Below are 21,445 nucleotides of genomic sequence, written 5' to 3'. Positions count from 1 at the left end.
GTGTCTAGTTGGATGTCTTTGTCTCTCTTTGATGTCATTTCAAACACTGACACGTGCCAAAGATACATTTGTATTGCTTAAAACACTGAAAATAACCCTTTTCATTGCTCAATTATAACGGAAAAGCCTCTTTAAACTATTTGAAACATTTTTAATAAAAACTAAAAACAAATAAACATTACACCTATCCAAAAAAGGAAAGAAAAGCTGACAGGAAGTCAGCTTTTCTTCCTGTCAGCTTAACATGCGTAACATTTTGTCTCCTTTGACAAAATGTTACGCTGCTTCCTCATTGATCATTTGAGAGAATCATGACTCGTGGTGTAGTCCTGTTTGCGCTATTTTTGTTCTACATAATAGAAATACAAGGTAAGAACTTGTTCTTTTTTCACAGCTACTGTGTTATTTTTAAAGACCTTTTAGCAATACAAATCAAATAACAAAAAATAACAAAAAACGCTGTTTTCAGTAATGCCTTTATTTTAGTCATGATGCTAATAAAATTCAAAATGATACAGTAAATGTAGTTTCTACTGAGATGTTGATTTAGTAGTGTCTTCACATTTGTTGTTGGGGCATGGGGGGAACAATAACATATCAATACTGCCTTACTAGGATAATCTACTCAATATTAACTTTGCTTTGAAATAATACAGTGGTTCAAATGTAGTATGTACTTTAAAATATGACGTAGAAACACAAATGAATCATAACTCTGTACGCTCTAGATACTGGAAATACTGGAAATGTCTGGCTGTATGTTGTGTATAATATATGTATATTATATTTATCTCTGTGTCAAATGAATTTCTTCTGCTGCACAGCAAAAACCCAACGAGGAAACCAGAGTTGGAAATAACTTTTTTTCTCCTGCACATTTCAGTATTTCCTTTGTACTGTTTGAAAAAATATTGAGAATTACTACACATTTGAGTGGAACCAGCTGTACGTTTGCTGGCATGACTGTCATAAGATGTTCTTTTAATTTTTATGGCACCAATTCATAACCAGTCAGACAGGCACAGTATAAATTTCTTCATTAACAAACAGCACACTCATGAGCTGACGCTAAAAATGTTTTGGTCCTCTTCTACACTTTGCACAGGTCAGCCTGTAAGGTTTATTTGGTGGCTTAGTTTGTAATAATTCTGCTCCCCTCTTGACAAATCTTGAGCTCCACCAGAGTCTCAGTGCTCAGTGCCCAGCAGTTTGTATGAGAAGGGTTTACCTCTCTATTAAAAACATACCGATTCTATCTTGATCTGAATTACCTCACTGAAATAGACAGAGAGAGCGCTTTCTCTTCCGTATCTTTATTGGGTCTGCTGGAGTTTTATTCAGTAATTTTTGCTGCTAATGCCAGAATGCTGGTTATTACTGACGTGTACGGGCTGGATTTTATTTCTCCTTAAATTATGGCTCAAAGTTAGTATCACCCTGTGGCTTTAGCATCATAGTAATTTACCTCACTGTCTCAATCTTCTCTTGATTTACCTCTTATCTCAGTTAATCTGAAGCAAAAATGCATTTTTGAGGATACAAACTGTATTATACTGAGCCTTAAACACACTTTGATCAGTTAATAAATATCCTAATCTTATTTTAGAAATCTTACATCAATCTTGTTAATGGAAGACAACAACTTGACAAAAAGCAGCTTTTGTTACAGCAGCATTAATTTCACATATTGTTTTTAAAATTTTATATCACTTAGCACGTTATGGAAGGAATTTGAATATGGAGTTATTGTTATGAAACGGCTGTGTGCAGGCAGGAATAGGACCCAAAGTGCAGACAATCGGAGACAAAAGGTGAACTTAAATACAGCTTTAATGCTGAACTCCAAAAAATAACAAAACTGAGACTCCAAGGTAAACTTATACAGACAGACCACACAGCTAGATAAGGGTAGATCGCGACATGGACACAGAGAAACACAGGGCTAAAATACACAGAGGGAGCAATCAGGGAATGGGTAACAGGAGGGAAACACAGCTGGGGAAAATCAGGCCTAACGAGACAAAGGATGCAAAACCAGACGCATTTACATGAGACACAGACTTTCAAAGTAAAACAGGAAAAATAACACAGAGACGCGAACTTGACAAGGGAATACAGCTGACAGGGGAGACAGAGCAACTAGAGAACACAGAGACATAAACCATAAGACAGAACTCTAACAAAGAAACCAAAGGCTAGAAATGATAAATAATATAATAAACTCAAAACCCTGGGTCAACGACCCGGGCATCCTAACAGTTATAGTTAATGTTTGAATAATCTGTGCTGCTTTGCGCCACCGTCCAATCATTTGTTTTCATGAATGCTTAGCTGGTCTTTCATTATCAATTATGGGACAACATTTTCTCCTCTTATTTCATAAAGAATGATCACAGTGCATCCTTTGCTAAAGTAATAAATTAATAAAGGAAGCACTGAAGCTTCCTTTCCTTAGCAACTGAACAGATCAAACAATTCTTAATATGTCCACCACACAGATACTCAGATAGGTCACTTCAGTCATTTAGGAACCTTCTTAAGCAAAATGGACTATTTGAAATGACCCAAGAAGTTTCTTATTTTAGTAATATTGCACAGATGAAATAGGGCAGTCCTTTTTTTATATACATAAGTGCATTACTGGGTTAAATTACAGAGGAGGCGGGCATGATTTGGAGTCTCTTCACTGTTGTGTGCCCTAAAAAACATTGTGCTGCTGAAGAATCACGTTATAAGAGTAATTGCATAATTTTCATCTGAGCCAGAGACAGAACTGTCATCAGCTTTACAGTCATTTAATTACTGAAAGGACATCACCCATGGTCTGGTTGGGAATCAACCAGATTACTGGGCTGGCACAACCAGAACTGACACACAAGGCGTACCTTTGAGAAAATTAAATGATTTCAAGTGCGGCTTATAGTCAGAAAATACGGTACTAAAAAACTCTTGTGCTGAAGTGCTTCACTGAGCTGAAATTTAAACTTAAAATATCTCTTGTAAAAATAAAAATAAAGTCAAAATTAAAAGTGCCTCAAAGTCTTCGAACTGAACATCTCTATCTGAACATGCCCATGCACATGCCCTTGGGCATGGGCATCTGAGAGCTTCCACCCTTGGCTATCTATGATTGGTTTTGGCCACGATATGGGCATGATGTGTGTCTGTTGTTGACCACACAGAGACTTTCAGAGTTGAGAAGACACACTGGTGCGACCTAGGATTTTTTTGGAAGAAAATTTGCACATTGGGAGTGTGCTGTTGCCGCGTGCTATTGGATTATTGTGGGAATTCCCTACGTCATTTCCCTGTCTGTGCAGAGGTGCGGGTGACACACAAATTGATTGGACAGCGGAGCACGGATTTGGTGCTGCGGTGCTTCAGCGGCGCGTTCAGCTACTCTAAGCAGCACCTTCATGATTGGTTTAGGCTACGATATGGTCGTATTGTCTGCTGTTGGCCACACAGAGACTTTCAGAGTTGAGCAGACTGTAACTGGAACGGCTGGTTGCACCGGTGTGACCTAGGATTTTTTTTTTTATCAGCACCATTGAGAATTTAGGTCCCATTTGCGACAAAATTGATTGCACTATAGAGTCCTGCTGTAGATGTTGGGATCAGCTGTATCGGATGCTGAAGTGAGGTGCAGCTGCAGACAAGCACAGAGGCCAAAGAATCAATCACTAGTTTGTGTTATAAGTTATAAGTCTGTGATTAATAATTTTTTATAATAAGTAGCATTTTATTTATAAAGATATTCACGAATTAATTTCAAAAGTAACACAAGGCTCAACAGAGCTCTCAGTCTTTGTCAGCAAGGTAGTGTTGAAAAGAAATGTGTGATTATTTCTTATTTTTCCACCTGAATATTAATGATTACATCATTTCTTTTTCAGACAACAGTCTTCCACATTGCTGGAAAGCCACTTCCTTTTTAGGTTCTTCCTTCTAAATTGTATGAAGGAGAATCCTTGATGCAGACTATCCTGTTTCATACTAAGTTAGGTTTGTTAAAATATCCCAATTCTTTGATCTTTGGGCTGCGGGAAGAACAACACTCGGTGTTTAATGCTCAATAAACAATCTTTTTATTCCATACAATTCTCTTTATTACATACAACACTTTGAGCATTACAAACGTCCGGACGGGAGATGTGCACTGGAGGGTGTCCAGCAAAATCTCGAAGTGTCTGACCGTTTCTCACATTCTTATAGCCTCGGCGCCCTTCCAGACTAAGCATTCACACTCTTTCTCTCTCTCTCTCAGTGAGCCTAAGTTATGACCTTGGTTTCCCGTGCAGTATGTTTTTTTCTTTCTAATCAGAGAAATAAGGCCACGATTCTACACAAACAGTATTTCTTATCCGAAGTATAATGCATCATAAAACAGTATAATATCCCATTCCTGTTTTTCTCAGATTAAACAATCAATTAAAATCAAACAATCAATCTGCTGGTCCCTCTCTAGTCTAAACAACAGTGTTTTCAGTAACTTTCCACTGTCCCCTGTTATCTACTCTCTCCCAGGCAAGCGTGAGCCAGAGTCTACAGCATTCTATCCCCCAAGCACATGTAGTCTAATGCCTTTATTTTTGGCGCCGTGTCCACTTAATACTAGGCTATATGGTTATATGGCATTTTAGTTAATATATAGCATAGAATGGAGGCACTTCAAACAATTCCATCCCAATAGGCTCCAGCACTATTAATAAGATAACTCATGTATGTTGTAGTAAAGCTTTGGTAGCTGCTCTGGATTTTTCCAGCATATAACAATGAAAACAATAAAAGTGGAATAACTTCCTTAAATTACGTTGAAACGCTGGCTACATTAATGTGATTTTATCCTACTGACCACTAAATCATAGAAAAGGACTGAGACTCAAAACTCTTAATAAGGTGCAGGTACGGAGCACTGCAAGGGACATGGGAAGAAAAAAAAATTAAGATGAACTTTTGCGAGGTCTCGCAAAATAGACTGCATACTTCGCAGGTCGCATTTGAAGACCGAGTCGGTGTATCCTTTGTAACCCAACCTATCCCTATTCGCGGCCCAGCCATTTAGTTTCCAACAATGGCAGCAGCTACTCAGATTTAATATTACTCTTTCTGTGTCACAAAATAAACTTTTAAGATATTTTGAGGCGTGAATGTAGCTGTGTAAATGTCAAATATCTGCTCGGTTTATCAAGACATCAAATATTTGCAAAAGTGCTCCGACATTTTCGGAGACGTCTGTTACCCACCATCTTGAAGCTAACAGGAGGTCAAGGCCCACTACAGCCAGGGGGAACACCGCACTCCCAGCACATCGTGCCTCGACCTCCTGGTCGGCTTCAAACTGGTGGCCTCTGAAGAATGCGGCCAAAACAATTGTGAGATCTTCAGCTTTATATTTTTTCTCCCTTTTCCTTTGCGGGGCTCTGTATTTGGTTGACGTATAAACTGAAAAATTCTGTTTTTCAGATGTGTTTGAGGATTTTGGCAGTTAGTAAGACTTGATTATTAAAATCATTCACCACCTTGAACTTTGACCAAGTATTTATTACCTAATACATAACAGTTTTCCTCTTTGGTGTGTCAGAAATAATTTTAAATAATTATTGTTTATGAATTTTAAGGGTAATTCGTATTTTGTTTTCTGGTTCATTTTCTGTGGTCTGTGAGAAGACAGTGTCTGTTGGATGGGGACTTGGTGGGCATTTAATGAGGATGTAAGCAGCTGAAAGATATGTAAGACTGCCTCTCTGCTTCCTGGTCTCAACCCTGCATAGATGTGTTTTGGGTGGTTTAATATATTCATCATATCTCTAGTTATGAGATGTGCAGCACCACCATGGGATGGAAGCTTTAACTCTAAACAACCAGGTTTTCCAAAGAGTTTATCTGCCTTGTGAAGCCCACACTATTTTCTGGACATCGTAGACAGCAAGCAGTTGGATGTGGCTAAACAATAATAAAAGTTATCAAGCAAATAAATAATAAAAAGCTGCATTTGATATAGGAGCATTGCTGTTGTATTCTCACTATTTTGATGTTCTGTCAGGGTTTTGAATTTTTTCTGGAATATTCTTTTGGTTTTTAAAGTGTAATCTATGTTTGAACCTTGTATAATGATTATGATATTGTTCCTTGGTCCTTTTGTTTGCTAGCTTTGCTTCTGGTCCTTGGTTTCTTGTTAGATGATATTTATTCCCTTCTGTCTTCAGTCTGTCCCAGTCTTCCTTTCTGGGACAGACTTATTTTAATGCTTTGGCTTCTGTCTGTGTCAAGTTCAGGTGTCCAGTGTTAGTCATTTCCTTCTTTACTTTGGTGACCTCTAGTCTCTTGTATTTTATATTCAGTTCTACTCCCCCTGTCTAATTATCTCTGATTTGTTTCAGTTATCTTCCCACCTGTTGTGTTTCCCCTTGTTATGTATTGTCTCTGTCTCCTTTTGTCCTTTGTTGTGTCCTTCCTTGCAGTCTGTTCTCCCTGAAAACTCACAGATTTACCAATCTGCTCATCTGGATATAGCGTTTTCAGTGAGAGAAACATTTTGTTACTCATCCAAGTGACTTCTTCGGTCTTGGATCAGTGATAAAATGTTTTTCCCAGTAAAAACGCTGCATCCAGATGATCAGAATCAACTTTTTGGGATGTCCTTACCTGGATGATTGAGCATGCATCAACACAGTTATAGATTGTTTACCTTGTTTTTCAGTCTGGATTATTCTGTATTGTGTTTAAGTTCAGGAATAAAACTGCCTTAGTTTACCTCCCTTGTTTCCAACTCCTGCATTTGGGTCTGACTCTGCCTGCCACACAGTCAACACTGACATGTTTTTTGTTATTTGGACAGGAGAATTAAATACTATTCCACATTATTTTTTTGTGATGCTAAGTTGACATAACCCTCTGTCATTATAGTAAATTTTACAGTATATAGCTTCATGCACACAATTCTGACATTAGTGTTGTTATTGTTGTTGTTAATTTTTGAATTCTATTTTTTAATTGTTTTCTTTTAGGGCTCCAGCCTGTGTTTCTGTTGCATGGAAAGGACTTATATCTGGATATAAATGAACCTGTTAAACTTGAAGAAGAGACAAATGTGTTCTGGAACTTTAATTCCAGTAACACTATAGCTAAATGTGATTTTAATAAAGATCAATTCGTATATAAGAAATATGCAGGAAGGGCTGAGCTGTTTGGACCAAATTACTCTTTGATATTAAAGAATGTACAACACAATGACAGTGGAGATTATACTGCAGTTGTGATCGGCGAAAAACAGAAAAGGGTAGCTGAGTACGAGGTCATAGTTCAAGGTAGGTTTCTCTTTTCATAATTATTTTGAAATGTTGATAAGTCATAGACTTGTTTTAAATACTTTAACACCTGTTGTTCGCCAGATCCAGTGACTCCTGCCAAGCTGACAGTGGAGTCTGTGTCCAAGAGCTCAGACTCCTGTAACCTGACTGTGACCTGCAGCACAGTGGACTTTAACATCAGTAGTAGTTTCAGATGTGATGGTAAAAACTGCTCTCATGCAGAAGAAAAGGATTTGAAGGCCACAAAAAATTTTTCCTCTCTAATTGTTTACCTGCAGCAAGACACCATTTTCTGTAATCACAGCAACCAAGTGAGCTGGAACGTGACTAAGAAGGTGCTCAGATCTTTCTGTGAAACAGAGACAGGTAAGAATAAAGGTAATGAATGAATGAAAAACTGAAATAACCTGATTTTAAAGGACTTGCTGTGTGGTGTTTGCATGTTCTCCCCATGCCTAACTACATGTCCAAAAACATGTAGTTTGTGGGGTTAACTAAACTGATGATTGAATGTAGGTGGGAACTGACCACTGACTGTGAATGGTTTTGGAAAAAGATCTGTATTGCCTTCTTAAAGAACTTGTTTAAGCAAACTGCCCCAAACAGGGGTGTGTAATGTAATATTGTAGAGATCAGTAAAAGATTTACTGCTATAATACTTTTTTTTTTTTGCAAATAAATCCTAGTACTGAACTTGGTCAGAATTTCTGTGATATAATAATTTAATTTGATTACAGTTCCCAGTGGAGCCATCATAATTGCAGCTTCGACTTCTGTTCTCTTCTTGTTGACTCTCTTCATTACCCTTTGCTTCATCATGAAATGTAAGTTCCAATGTTTTTTCGTGAATTGGTGATACATAAAGTACACAAAAATTTTATTTTGCATTTAAAAATACACTTTATACAAATACACATTCTTTATATGATTAGGTAATGCCATGAGAAGATATACTTTAGTACAGCAGTAAAGATCTACTTTGTGTATGTTCTGTGTAAATGTGTTTATAACTCTGTTCATTCACTTTGGAATGAGAGATTTAAGATGTAAATTAAAAATGAATAACAATATCAAGTGAAAATAAATAATAACAAAGCCATTAAAATTATAAAAAAAAAAATGGGGAAGTGGTCAGAAGGAAATTCTTGAATTAATTTTGTTCTTTTCCCTTCCCCGTTTAAAAACAAAACAAAACAAAAACAAAAAGTTAAAGACCACAAGGAAGAATGACAGAGGAGAAAAAGGTTCCTAGCTGTACCAGTGTACATGTTAAAGTATAGACTTGGAAAACGCTGGAACAGTAAACATTGTTTTATTAGCTTTAGGAGGTCGTGTAATGATGGTTACAACAATTCAAAGGCAATCTTGATGTCCACAACCCAGTAGAGACAATTGAAACTTGCATTATCTATGTAAAGATGCACCGTGTCTATAATTATACCATAAATATACTTCAAACTACTCAAATATTATATAAGATGATAAATGTTAAATTGCTATGTAGTGTATATTCTGTAAATATGTGGGGTTACAGTGTGGTCATTACAATAGTATGGCTGCTGTTCCTGTTTGTTTGTGTGTGTGTGTGTGTGTGTGTGTGTGTGTGTGTAGGTGTGTGTGTGTGTGTGTGTGTGTGTGACTCTGACAGGTTCCATAGGCATGTTTTTTCACACTTAATGAAAGCTATAAAAATATAAAAATCACTTTGACTGCAAAGAGGGATGAGGTTTTTCTTTCTTTCTTTTTCTTTTTTTTTTTAAAGCAGACTGATCTGTTTACAGTCTACTGAACAGAAAAGGGTTTTATCAAAATTCTGTTTAACTTGCATGAGTTAACATAGAAAATCGGGAATAAATGTTATTGTATTAGTCCACTATATCACTTCTGTTTGGCTACAGTGAGATCGTTTTTTTATGTACTAAAAAAATCACCTTGTAGAAGATGTAAATATAACACTTTAATAAGGAAATAAAATTTATCCTGCAAAATCTAAATTTCAAGCAAGTCAATCTATATTTTCTATGACTGACTTACAGGTAAAAGTAAAGGCGGGAACCAGGAAAATACTATATATGCGGTTCCTGAGGTAAGCGGAAACTTTTTTTGAAAAACAAACAAACAAACCAAAAAAAACCAGAAGAAGAACCTCTCCCACTTTGCTAGTCAAACTGTGGGAACGAATGGTTTAATTGTGAGTAATTAAATTATTGAAACCAGATTTGTTCCTAAACAAAATCCTTTAAATTTTAAACTGGACTAAAGTCTACAACTACACATGAGCAAACACTGTTTCACAAGCTACTTTCTAAAATCAACCCCATCTCCTTTCTACACCAACTGTTCCATCTAGTCTGCTGATGCAGATCCAACCTTATGCTTCTTCTTGCCACATTTAGACATCACTGTTTGTGATATTTTCTTGCATTTAGACTTCCTGGCTTATTATTGTATAACACATGTAAGATAAAGTAATCATGACTATGACATTTTCCTAACAAAGATCTTTTGGTTTATTTCCAGGATATCACTCCAGGCCAGACTCAAAATCAGACTCCCTCAGGACACGAATCATGTAATTCTCCAACATCTACTTATGCTTTGGTGGAGTTTCATACTGCACAAAAATCCACTAAGACTGAAAACATCCCTCAGCCAGAGACGGTGTATGCTCAGGTGGACAGAGCTGCAAAGCCCAATTCTACAGTCCAACAACAAACACCCAAACCTGAAGAAAACCAGTAACTGTATTTATAATGATCAACAGAGTTCACTGATGTACCATATGTGCAAAATGTGGATGTTCATGTTACTGTGAGGGAAAAATATGGATCTGTTCACTCACATGTAGCTCACTTTAGACACAAAGGTTTGGTTGCTGAATGATATTGTGGTCTAGCTTAAAGGTAGCTGGATATTTCTCTTAATTTGAATTAACAGAGCTAGTTAACCCAATATTTATTCTTTCAAAGTCTTGTTTTTGAGAACATGAAATAGGCACAGAGTTTACAGACATAGCAACAAAGTGGGTAGAGTCAGCTAAGCACAGATATGTACCTGCAGACTATTGTGAAATAGCGGCAATATTTAGTAAGTACTGTTATTACATTAATAACATTACATATATATATATATCTTCTTTTTTATTTTTTTTATCATAGATAATAGTTGTTTCATCAGTAATTGTGGCTGCACAAGCATTTTACAGCATGTTGTACTCTGTATGATGACTGTGCATGTGACAAATAAAGGTTGTTTGTTTGTTGCTTGTTTTTGTTTAATTGTACTCTAACTGCTTTGGTTGTGTTATACACAAATCCAATGCAGTTCTTTTTAACTTTATAAACATTCTAGGATGATACAGTCTTGAAAATGTGAAACTGTTTATAGCTGGGTAAAAATGGCAGAGGTCTCAAAGAGGAGGAGAATACATGAACTAACACAGTATATGTAAGTCTTAAAAAAAAAGATATCCAATTTATTTGGATGCATTTACATTTGAAACCATTCGAAGGGAGATAGGGTAACATCCTTTTTATCACACAGTGTCTATTGCAGCATAACTAAGGGAGGATTCAGGGTCACCTGGTCCAGCCCTAACTATATGCTTTAGCAAAAAGGAAAGTTTTAAGCCTAATCTTAAAAGTAGAGATAGTGTCTGTCTCCCGAATCCAAACTGGAAGCTGGTTCCACAGAAGAGGGGCCTGAAAACTGAAGGCTCTCCCTCCCATTCTACTTTTAAATACTCTAGGAACAACAAGTAGGCCTGCAGAGCGAGAGCGAAGTGCTCTAATGTGATATGGTACTACAAGGTCATTAAGATAAGATGGGGCCTGATTATTTAAGACCTTGTATGTGAGGAGCAGGATTTTGAATTCAATTCTGGATTTAACAGGAAGCCAAAGAAGGGAAGCCAAAACAGGAGAAATATGCTCTCTCTTTCTAGTCCCTGTCAGTACTCTTGCTGCAGCATTTTGGATTAGCTGAAGGCTTTTCAGTGAGTTTTTTGGACATCCTGATAATAATGAATTTCAGTAGTCCAGCCTGGAAGTAATAAATGCATGAACTAGTTTTTCAGCGTCACTCTAAGACAGGATATTTCTAATTTTAGAGATGTTGCGCAAATGGAAGAACGCAGTCTTACATATTTGTTTAATATGTGCGTTGAAGGACATATCCTGGTCAAAAATGACTCCAAGGTTCCTCACAGTGTTACTGGAGGCCAAGGTAATGCCATCCAGAGTAAGAATCTGGTTAGATACCATATTTCTAAGCTTTTCAGCGCCGAGTAAAAAAACCTCAGTTTTATCTGAATCAAGAAGCAGAAAGTTAGCGGCCATCCAGGTCTTTATGTCTTCAAGACATTCCTGCAGTTTAACTAATTGGTGTGTGTTATCTGGCTTCATGGATAGATAGAGCTGGGTGTCATCTGCATAGCAGTGAAAATGTATGCTATGTCTTCTAATGATGCTGCCTAAGGGAAGCATGTATAATGTAAACAGAATTGGTCCTAGCACTGAACCCTGTGGAACTCCATAATTAACCTCAGTGTGTGAAGAGGACTCTCCATTTACATGCACAAATTGGAGCATATTAGATAGATTCTGTAAAGTGCGCCAAATGGTTGAACGATGCACAGTGACTCCATCTGCTCCAAGATGATGTTGTAGGTCTTTGGTGCTGGTCTGTGGGTTGACTGAGCCTGTGGTCTTCCATTTTCTCAATATGTTGCTAACTGTGGAAACAGACAGCTTAAATCTCTGAGACAGCTTTCTGTATCCTTCCCCTAAACCATGATGGTGAACAATCTTTGTCTTCAGGTCATTTGAGAGTTGTTTTGAGACCCCCATGTTGCTTTCCTTGAACTCTCCCATGGATTCCATTTTTCTCCGGTCTCTTTGTTTTGTCAAATCATGCACTCTGACCATTACTGAGACATGTGAAGCTTGGAGTTCTTTAATGCTGTTCTGGGTTCATTTGTGACATTACTCTTGGTGCGCTCTTGGAGTTGGAGTTGGTCGACCGGTCTTGGGAAATTTCAGCTTTTCTCCATTTGTGTATAATGGCTCTCACTGCGGTTCATCTACGCTCAAAGTATTAAAAATAGTTTGTAATCCTTTACAAAATGATAGATGCAAGTGACTTTGTTTCTCAGGTGTTATTTTTTAGATCGTAGCATGGTTTGTTGCTTTTTGACATCTTAGCCTGCTTCAGTTTGGCAGACAGGTTCTCTTTAAGTGAATCAACAGGTCTGTCAGTAATCAGGCCTGAGTGTGTTTAGTGACACTGAATTTAGTTTTCCAAAAACTGATTAGCATCACTTGGCTACTACTTAACCTCTTAACCCGTTCATGTGTCTAACCGTTTTTCCCCACTCGGCGACACACCCACCGGGGGTCAAACTCTGGTAATTGGTGATTCTGTTCTCAGACATGTGAAGCTAGAGACACCGGCAACCATAGTCAATTGTCTTCCAGGGGCCAGAACAGGCGACATTGAAGGAAATTTAAAACTGCTGGCTAAGGGTAAACGTAAATTTAGTAAAATCATAATTCACGTCGGCAGTAATGACACCCGGTTACGCCAATCGGAGGTCACTAAAATCAATATTGAATCGGTGTGCAACTTTGCCAAAACAATGTTGGACTCTGTAGTTTTCTCTGGTCCCCTCCCCAATCAGACCAGGAGTGACATGTTTAGCCGCATGTTCTCCTTAAATTGCTGGCTGTCTGAGTGGTGTCCCAGAAACGATGTGGGCTTCATAGATAATTGGCAAACCTTCTGGAGGAAACCTGGTCTTGTTAGGAGAGACAGCATCCATCCCACTTTGAATGGAGCAGCTCTCATTTCTAGAAATATGGACAAATGTATTAAATCCCCCAAAATATGACTATCCAGAGTTGGTATCAGGAAGCAGAGTTGCAGTCTTACACGCCTCTCTGCAGCTTCTCTCCTCCTGCTACCCCTCCAAAAACCCATCTCCATAGAGACTGTGTCAGCTTCCAAAAAGACAAAAAACAAACTAAAAACCAGCAACAAACAACTTAAACATAAACAATTACAAAGAAAGAACAATACAGTATCCACATCTGAACCAAAGAGTAAAACAGTGAAATGTGGATTATTAAATATTAGGTCTCTCTCCTCCAAGTCTCTGTTAGTACATGACTTAATAATTGATCAACAATTTGATTTACTCTGCCTTACAGAAACCTGGTTGCAGCAGGATGATTATGTTAGTTTAAATGAATCAACACCCCCGAGTCATTCTAACTACCAGAAATCTCGAAGCACAGGCCGAGGGGGCGGTGTGGCAGCAATTTTTCACACCAGTCTATTAATTAACGAAAGACCAAGACAGACTTTTAATTCATTTGAAAGCCTGATGCTTAACATTGTCCACCCCAGCTGTGAAACTCAGAAACCAGTCTTACTTGTTATCAACCGGGCGACCGTGGCTCAGGGGGGGTTGGGAAGCGTATCTGTAACCGGAAGGTCGCCGGTTCGATCCCTGGGCTCTCTGTCCTGGTCGTTGTGTCCTTGGGCAAGACACTTTACCCTACCGCCTACTGGTGTTGGCCAGAGGGGCCGATGGCGCGATATGGCAGCCTCGCTTCTGTCAGTCTGCCCCAGGGCAGCTGTGGCTACAACCGTAGCTTGCCTCCACCAGTGTGTGAATGCGAGAGTGAATGAATAGTGGCATTGTAAAGCGCTTTGGGTGCCTTGAAAAGCGCTATATAAATCCAATCCATAAATCCAATCCATTATTATCATCTATCGTCCACCTGGGCCTTACACAGAGTTTCTGTCTGATTTCTCAGACTTTATATCTAATTTAGTTCTGAGCTCAGATAAAATAATTATTGTGGGTGATTTTAACATCCATGTAGATGCTAAAAATGACAGCCTCAACATGGCATTTAATCTGTTATTAGACTCAATTGGTTTCTCTCAAAATGTAAAAGAACCCACCCACCACTTTAATCACACTCTAGATCTTGTTTTAACATATGGCATAGAAACTGAACATTTAACAGTGTTTCTTGAAAACCCTCTCCTGTCTGATCATTTCCTGATAACATTTACATTTAAAATAATTGATTACACAGCAGTGGAGAGTAGACTTTATCAAAGTAGATGTCTTTCTGAAAGCGCTGTAACTAAGTTTAAGAATATAATCCACCCACTGTTATCATCGTCAATGCCCTGTACCAACACAGAGCAGAGCAGCTATCTGAATGCTACCCCAACAGAGGTCGATTATCTTGTTAATAATTTCACCTCCTCACTACATACGACTCTGGATACTTTAGCTCCGGTGAAAACTAAGGTCTCTAATCAGAAGTACCTGACTCCGTGGTATAATTCTCAAACACGTAGCCTAAAGCAGATAACTCGTAAGCTGGAGAGGAAATGGCGTGTCACAAATTTAGAGGATCATCATTTAGCCTGGAGAAATAGTTTGTTGCTTTATAAGAAAGCCCTCCGCAAAGCCAGAACAGCTTACTATTCGTCACTGATTGAAGAAAATAAGAACAACCCCAGGTTTCTCTTCAGCACTGTAGCCAGGCTGACAAAAAGTCAGAGCTCTTTTGAGCCAACCATCCCTTTAACGTTAACTAGTAATGACTTCATGAACCTCTTCACAAATAAAATTTTTATCATTAGAGAAAAAATTACCAATATTCATCCCACAGATGTAATATTATCTACAGCTACTCTTAGTACCACTGATGTTAAGTTAGACTCTTTTTCTCCAATTCATGTTTCTGAGTTAACTTCAATAATTACTTCCTCCAAACCATCAGCGTGTCTTTTAGACCCCATTCCTACAAAACTGCTCAAAGAAGTCCTGCCATTAATTAATTCTTCGATCTTAAATATGATCAACCTGTCTCTAATAATCGGTTATGTACCACAGGCCTTCAAGCTGGCTGTAGTTAAACCTTTACTCAAAAAGCCATCTCTAGACCCAGCAGTCTTAGCTAATTATAGGCCATCCTCCAACCTTCCTTTCATATCAAAAATCCTTGAAAGAGTAGTTGTCAAACAGCTAACAGATCATCTGCAGAGGAATGGTTTATTTGAAGAGTTTCAGTCAGGTTTCAGAGCTCATCACAGCACAGAAACAGCTTTAGTGAAGGTTACAAATGATCTTCTTATGGCCTCTGACAGTGGACTCATCTCTGTGCTTGTCCTGCTAGACCTTAGTGCAGCATTCGATGCTGTTGACCATAATATACTATTAGAGTGATTAGAACATGCTGTAGGTATTACAGGTACTGCACTGCAGTGGTTTGTATCATATCTATCTAATAGACTCCAATTTGTGCATGTAAATGGAGAGTCCTCTTCACACACTAAGGTCAGTTATGGTGTTCCACAGGGTTCAGTGCTAGGACCAATTCTGTTTACAATATACATGCTTCCCTTAGGCAGCATCATTAGAAGACATAGCATACATTTTCACTGCTATGCAGATGACACCCAGCTCTATCTGTCCATGAAGCCAGATAACACACACCAATTAGTTAAATTGCAGGAATGTCTTAAAGACATAAAGACCTGGATGGCCGCTAACTTTCTGCTTCTTGATTCAGATAAAACTGAGGTTATTGTACTCGGTGCTGAAAAGCTTAGAAATATGGTATCTAACCAGATTCTTACTCTGGATGGCATTACCTTGGCCCCCAGTAACACTGTGAGGAACCTTGGAGTCATTTTTGACCAGGATATGTCCTTCAACGCACATATTAAACAAATATGTAAGACTGCGTTCTTCCATTTGCGCAACATCACTAAAATTAGAAATATCCTGTCTCAGAGTGACGCTGAAAAACTACTTCATGCATTTATTACTTCCAGGCTGAACTACTGTAATTCATTATTATCAGGATGTCCAAAAAACTCACTGAAAAGCCTTCAGCTAATCCAAAATGCTGCAGCAAGAGTCCTGACAGGGACTAGAAAGAGAGAGCATATTTCTCCTGTTTTGGCTTCCCTTCATTGGCTTCCTGTTAAATCCAGAATTGAATTCAAAATCCTGCTCCTCACTTACAAGGTCTTAAATAATCAGGCCCCATCTTATCTTAATGACCTTGTAGTACCATATCACCCTATTAGAGCACTTCGCTCTCGCTCTGCAGGCCTACTTGTTGTTCCTAGAGTATTTAAAAGTAGAATGGGAGGGAGAGCCTTCAGTTTTCAGGCCCCTCTTCTGTGGAACCAGCTTCCAGTTTGGATTCGGGAGACAGACACTATCTCTACTTTTAAGATTAGGCTTAAAACTTTCCTTTTTGCTAAAGCATATAGTTAGGGCTGGACCAGGTGACCCTGAATCCTCCCTTAGTTATGCTGCAATAGACGTAGGCTGCCGGGGGATTCCCATGATGCATTGAGTTTTTCCTTTCCAGTCACCTTTCTCACTCCCTATGTATTAATAGACTTCTCTGCATTGAATCATATCTGTTATTAACCTCTGTCTCTCTTCCACAGCATGTCTTTTATCCTGTCTTCCTTCTCTCACCCCAACCGGTCGCAGCAGATGGCCGCCCCTCCCTGAGCCTGGTTCTGCCGGAGGTTTCTTCCTGTTAAAGGGGAGTTTTTCCTTCCCACTGTCGCCAAAGTGCTTGCTCATAGGGGGTCATATGATTGTTAGGTTTTTCTCTGTATCTATGAAGCGCCTTGAGGCGACTTTTGTTGTGATTTGGCGCTATATAAATAAAATTGAATTGAATTGAATTGAATTGAATTCTTAGGCAATAAGAATGTACTTTTTCACATTGCTATATACTTGATATTTTGAGCATTGTCCTGATGTAAGTGAATTCATCATTTACAATTTACACCAGGGGTCCCCAATCTCAGTCCACGAGGGCCGGTGTCCCTGCAGGTTTTAGAATTCTCCTTGATCCATCACAGCTGATTTAAATGGATAAATTACCTTCTCAACATGTCTTGAAGTTCTCCAGAGGCCTGGTAATGAACTAATCATGTGATTCAGATGTGTTGACCCAGGGTGAGATCTAAAACCTGCAAGGACACCGGCCCTCGTGGACTGGGATTGGGGACCCCTGATTTACACCCTAGTAACATCCATGTGACATGACTTTTGATGGAGGAAGTATCATAGTCGTGGGTCTGGTGACCAGTGTTGGGGAGTAACGGAATACATGTACCGCCATTACGTATTTAAAATACAAAATATGAGTAACTGTATTCCGTTACAGTTACCGTTTAAAAAGGTGGTATTTAGAATACAGTTACTTTGTTGAAATAAATGGATTACACGGCGGTACTTCCCCGTTTCATATTGTGGCGGGTCAGGACTGTTTGGGTTTTGTTTGACAGCTACGTTCTGTTGTTCCAGGCGGCAGCGTTACGGTTGCCATGGTTACAGGGTGACGCTCTCTCTCTGCGTGTTTCCTGGGTGAGAGAGGCCTTTTTGTTGTTGCTGTGCTAAGCTAATAGGCAGAATGCTACCGGTATAGCTCTAAAGAATGTAGCATCATAGGCAGTGTAGTCCGTGCTGCAGGGAGAATGGACTGCCATACACGTTATGTGTCTGTGAGCGAGGGAGGGAGAAAAAGGAAAAGTACGAGCTGTCATCGAGCAAAAACGGGAGCTGGAAATATAATAATAACCACTGCAGCCAAGAAGAGTGCCTGACGAGCCCAGTTGTAAGTAAGCTATTAAGACTCGACTGTACACCGTGTTCGTGACATGAACCCACCGTATTAGCCAGAGGTCCCTTTACTACGGTTCGGAGCCGCGGACCTTCAGTAACAGTAATAAATCACATTAATGGTACATTCATGTAGTTGTAAACAGCATGATAATATATTAAGTAATCCAAAGTATTCAGAATACGTTACTCTCATTGAGTAACGTAACGGAATACGTTACAGAATACATTTTGGGGCATGTAATCTGTATTCTGTAATGGAATACATTTTAAAAGTAACCTTCCCAACACTGCTGGTGACCCAGTGCTCATGTGTTTTTATGTTTTGTTAATATTCTTCGATTTAGTGTCATTCGTGATTTTACTACTCTTAATTGATTTGTGCTTATGTTATAGTTTTTAGTTTTCTCTCCCTGTTTCACATTTCTTGTGTTTCCGTGTTCCATGTTCCCTCTCTGTCTTTCCAGATCAGTCAATCCCCCATGTTTGTCTCTCTCCCTGTTCTCAGTGTTAAGCTTGTGTGTCTGCGTCCACATCTCCTTATTTGTCATGCTTCCTGTTTTATTTTGATAGTCCTTGTCCTGTGTTTAGTGTATTTAGTTTTGCCTCCCCTTTGTCTCGTTATGTCACATTTGTCCCACCTGTTCCCCATTCTCTCATTTTCCTGTCTGTGTATTTAAGTCTTTAATTTTTTCCTTTTTGTTGTCACATTCTGTGCGTTAGCTCTTGTCATGTCTTCCAAGTTCAAGATCCTTAGTTCTAGTTTCTCTTACCTTAAGAATGGTTTCTTTATAGCATCTTTTCTACTGAGACCACTTACATATACAGACATGGACAAAATTTTTGGTACTCTTCAGTCACTGAAACCTCAATGTTCACAGAAATAACTTTAATCTAACAAAAGTAATAATAAATAAAACTTCTATAAATGTTAACCAATGAAAGCCAGATATTGCTTTTCAACCATGCTTCAATAGAATTATTTAAAAAATAAATGCATGGAAAAGGCCTGGACAAAAATGATGGTACTCACAACTTAATATTTTGTTGCACAACCTTTTGAGGCAATTGCTGCAATCAAACAATTCCTGTAACTGTCAACGAGACTTCTGCACCTCTCAGCAGGTATCTGGTCAGGGCTCATAGGAGGCCACTTTAAAATAGTCCAATGTTTTCCTCTTAGCCATTCATGGGTGTTTTTAAGCTGTGTATTTTGGGTCATTGTCCTGTTGCAAGACCCATGACTGTGACTGAGACCAAGCTTTCTGACACTGGCCAGCACATTTCTCTCTAGAATCCCTTGATAGTCTTAAAATGTCATTGTACCCCACACAGATTCAATACACTGTGCTAGATGCAGCAAAGCAGCCACAGAACATAACAGAGCCTCCTGTTATGTTTCACAGTAGGGACAGTTTTCTTTTATAGATATGCTTCATTTTTTTGTCTGTGAACCTAGAGCTGATGTACCTTGGCAAAAGGTTACATTTTAGCCTCATTTGTCTGTAGGACGTTCTCCCAGAAGCTTTGCGGCATATTGGTAATGGTAAATGGACTGGTTCTTATATAGCGCTTTTCTACTCTTCTGAGCACTCAAAGCGCTTTACACAACTTGTGCATTCACACAGGCACGTTTTCTAAGAGCTTTTCTAACACTTCAGACACACACACTTTGGGGTTAGTATCTTGCCCAAGGATATTTGGCAACCACCAACTTTCCGATCGATAGATGACCTGCTCTACTGCCTGAGCTACAGCCACCCCAATATTCCAGTCTGGCTTGTTTTCAACAGTGGTGTCCTCCTTCGTTGTCTCCCATGTAGTCCACTTTGGCTCAAACAACGATGGATGGTGTGATCTGACACTGATGGTTCTTGAGCATGAAGTTTACCTTGGATCTCTTTAGAAGTCTTTCTGGGTTCTTTTGTTACCATTTGGATTAGCCGTCTCTTTGATTTGTCAATTTTCCTCTTGTGGCCACGTCCAGGGAGGTTGGTTACAGTCCCATGGATCTTAAATTTTGAAAAGCATGTGCACCTATAGTCACAGGAACATCTAGCTGCTTGGACATTGGTCTTATAGCGTTTACCTTTAACATGCTTGTCTATGATTTCCTTTCTAATCGCCTGAGACAATTCTTTCCTTCACTTCCTCTGGTCCATGTTGAGTGTGGTAGATACTATGTCACCAAACAACCTAGTGATTACCTGGAGCCGTATATATAGGCCCACTGACTGATTACAAGATTGTAGACACCTGTGATGCTAATTAGTGGACATACCTTGGATGATCATGTCTCTTTGGTCACATTATTTTCATTCTTTTCTAGTTATTCTGTCCCTCCTGTTATTTCTAAGGTATGTTTTTTATAAGTTTGTTATATGGCGGATCATAATTATTAGTTCTGTAATTAACTGTTGCAACGTGTCAGAAAATATGTTTATTCCTGATCTTGTCTGGGCAAAGCCTGCCATCTAGTGGGTTGACAGGGTAGCGCCATGTTAGAGCGCAAGCAGTGGTTTTCTCCCAGCGCTCGACAGGGAAGGTCCATTTCTCTGTGTCTCTGTAATTTCCTGCATCTGACGCCCTTGAAAAGGCATAATCTGTAAGTGTGGCAAAAACGGTTTATTGTTCTCACTTATTAGTACCTTGTTCAGCAAAGTAATGAGTTTCTTGTGTACTTAGCAGAGTTTGTTACATTACTAGCACAAGCTAGCTGTTAGCCCTTTGTTTAGCTTGCTAACATGAAGCATACTAGCATTTGGTGTTAGCTGTATCTCTTGAAATGCTACGCGGAGGTAGTGTTGATACTGAGATTGTGTAGTGACTGTTTACACAAGTCAACAATATTTAATGTAATCTTTGTGTATTTGTATGGAGAGTGAATACACTGTATTCTGTTTCTGTTATTACAGTTTTACAAAAAGAAAAAATAAGGATCAGTAAAGCTCTGAAGAATGCCACGCGGTCTCCTGAGTGTTTACTGAAGCCATTTAATGTTTAGCTCTCTGCATAAGCTGATAGAGACGTTCAGCTGAGGGCAGAAGAGTAAAAAGATTGTCCACGCATCAAGTGCACTGCCAGGATCCTGAGACACTCCACTTCAGCGACAGCAATCATGTCCAACCACGGAGACACCTCGCAGCTTTCACAGCTGGAAGTCAGGTCGGAATGCAGATCAGCAGCTTCACACCGGTCAAACAGCTCAGCAGCAAGCCTTGCTGCAGCACGAGCACGAGCTGAAGCCGAAGCTGCTCGAGCAAGAGCAGAATACGCCAAACGCCAAATAGACATGGAGGTCGAAAAGGCCCGGATGGAGGCAGCGCTAAATGCTCTGAAGCAGGAGGGAGAAGCAGAAGCAGCACTTGCAGCTGCAAGGGTCCTAGAGGCTGCAGTTCTGGACCAGGCAGAGTCTGTGAAGCCACCAGACATTCCTGCGGCTGTCAGTCGC

The 21,445-nt window shown here is 39.2% G+C and overlaps 1 protein-coding gene across 1 annotated transcript; it reads left to right on the top strand.

Annotated features, from left to right (window-relative positions):
- Nucleotides 1-311: 311 nt before the first annotated feature.
- Nucleotides 312-10,483, top strand: LOC102799110 (SLAM family member 5-like). The gene is made up of 6 exons (XM_006809948.2): nt 312-369; nt 7,011-7,310; nt 7,395-7,679; nt 8,051-8,137; nt 9,350-9,399; nt 9,834-10,483. Exons 1-6 carry the CDS (start codon nt 312-314, stop codon nt 10,053-10,055), a joined length of 1,002 nt encoding a protein of 333 aa, XP_006810011.1. The 3' UTR covers nt 10,056-10,483.
- The last annotated feature ends 10,962 nt before the right edge of the window (nt 10,484-21,445 follow it).

This window comes from Neolamprologus brichardi, chromosome 18 (assembly GCF_056152115.1).
Source record: "Neolamprologus brichardi isolate AB-2024 chromosome 18, ASM5615211v1, whole genome shotgun sequence".
NCBI classification, from domain to species: Eukaryota; Metazoa; Chordata; class Actinopteri; order Cichliformes; family Cichlidae; genus Neolamprologus; species Neolamprologus brichardi.
This window is presented reverse-complemented; position numbering and strand designations above follow the sequence as displayed.

Excerpts from the sequence above, each read along its gene's own strand:
- LOC102799110 (XM_006809948.2), top strand. The coding sequence starts at position 312 with ATGACTCGTGGTGTAGTCCTGTTTGCGCTATTTTTGTTCTACATAATA. Across the intron at positions 7,311-7,394 it reads GTACGAGGTCATAGTTCAAG|ATCCAGTGACTCCTGCCAAG; the intron begins GTAGGTTTCTCT and ends GTTGTTCGCCAG. Across the intron at positions 9,400-9,833 it reads CTATATATGCGGTTCCTGAG|GATATCACTCCAGGCCAGAC; the intron begins GTAAGCGGAAAC and ends GTTTATTTCCAG.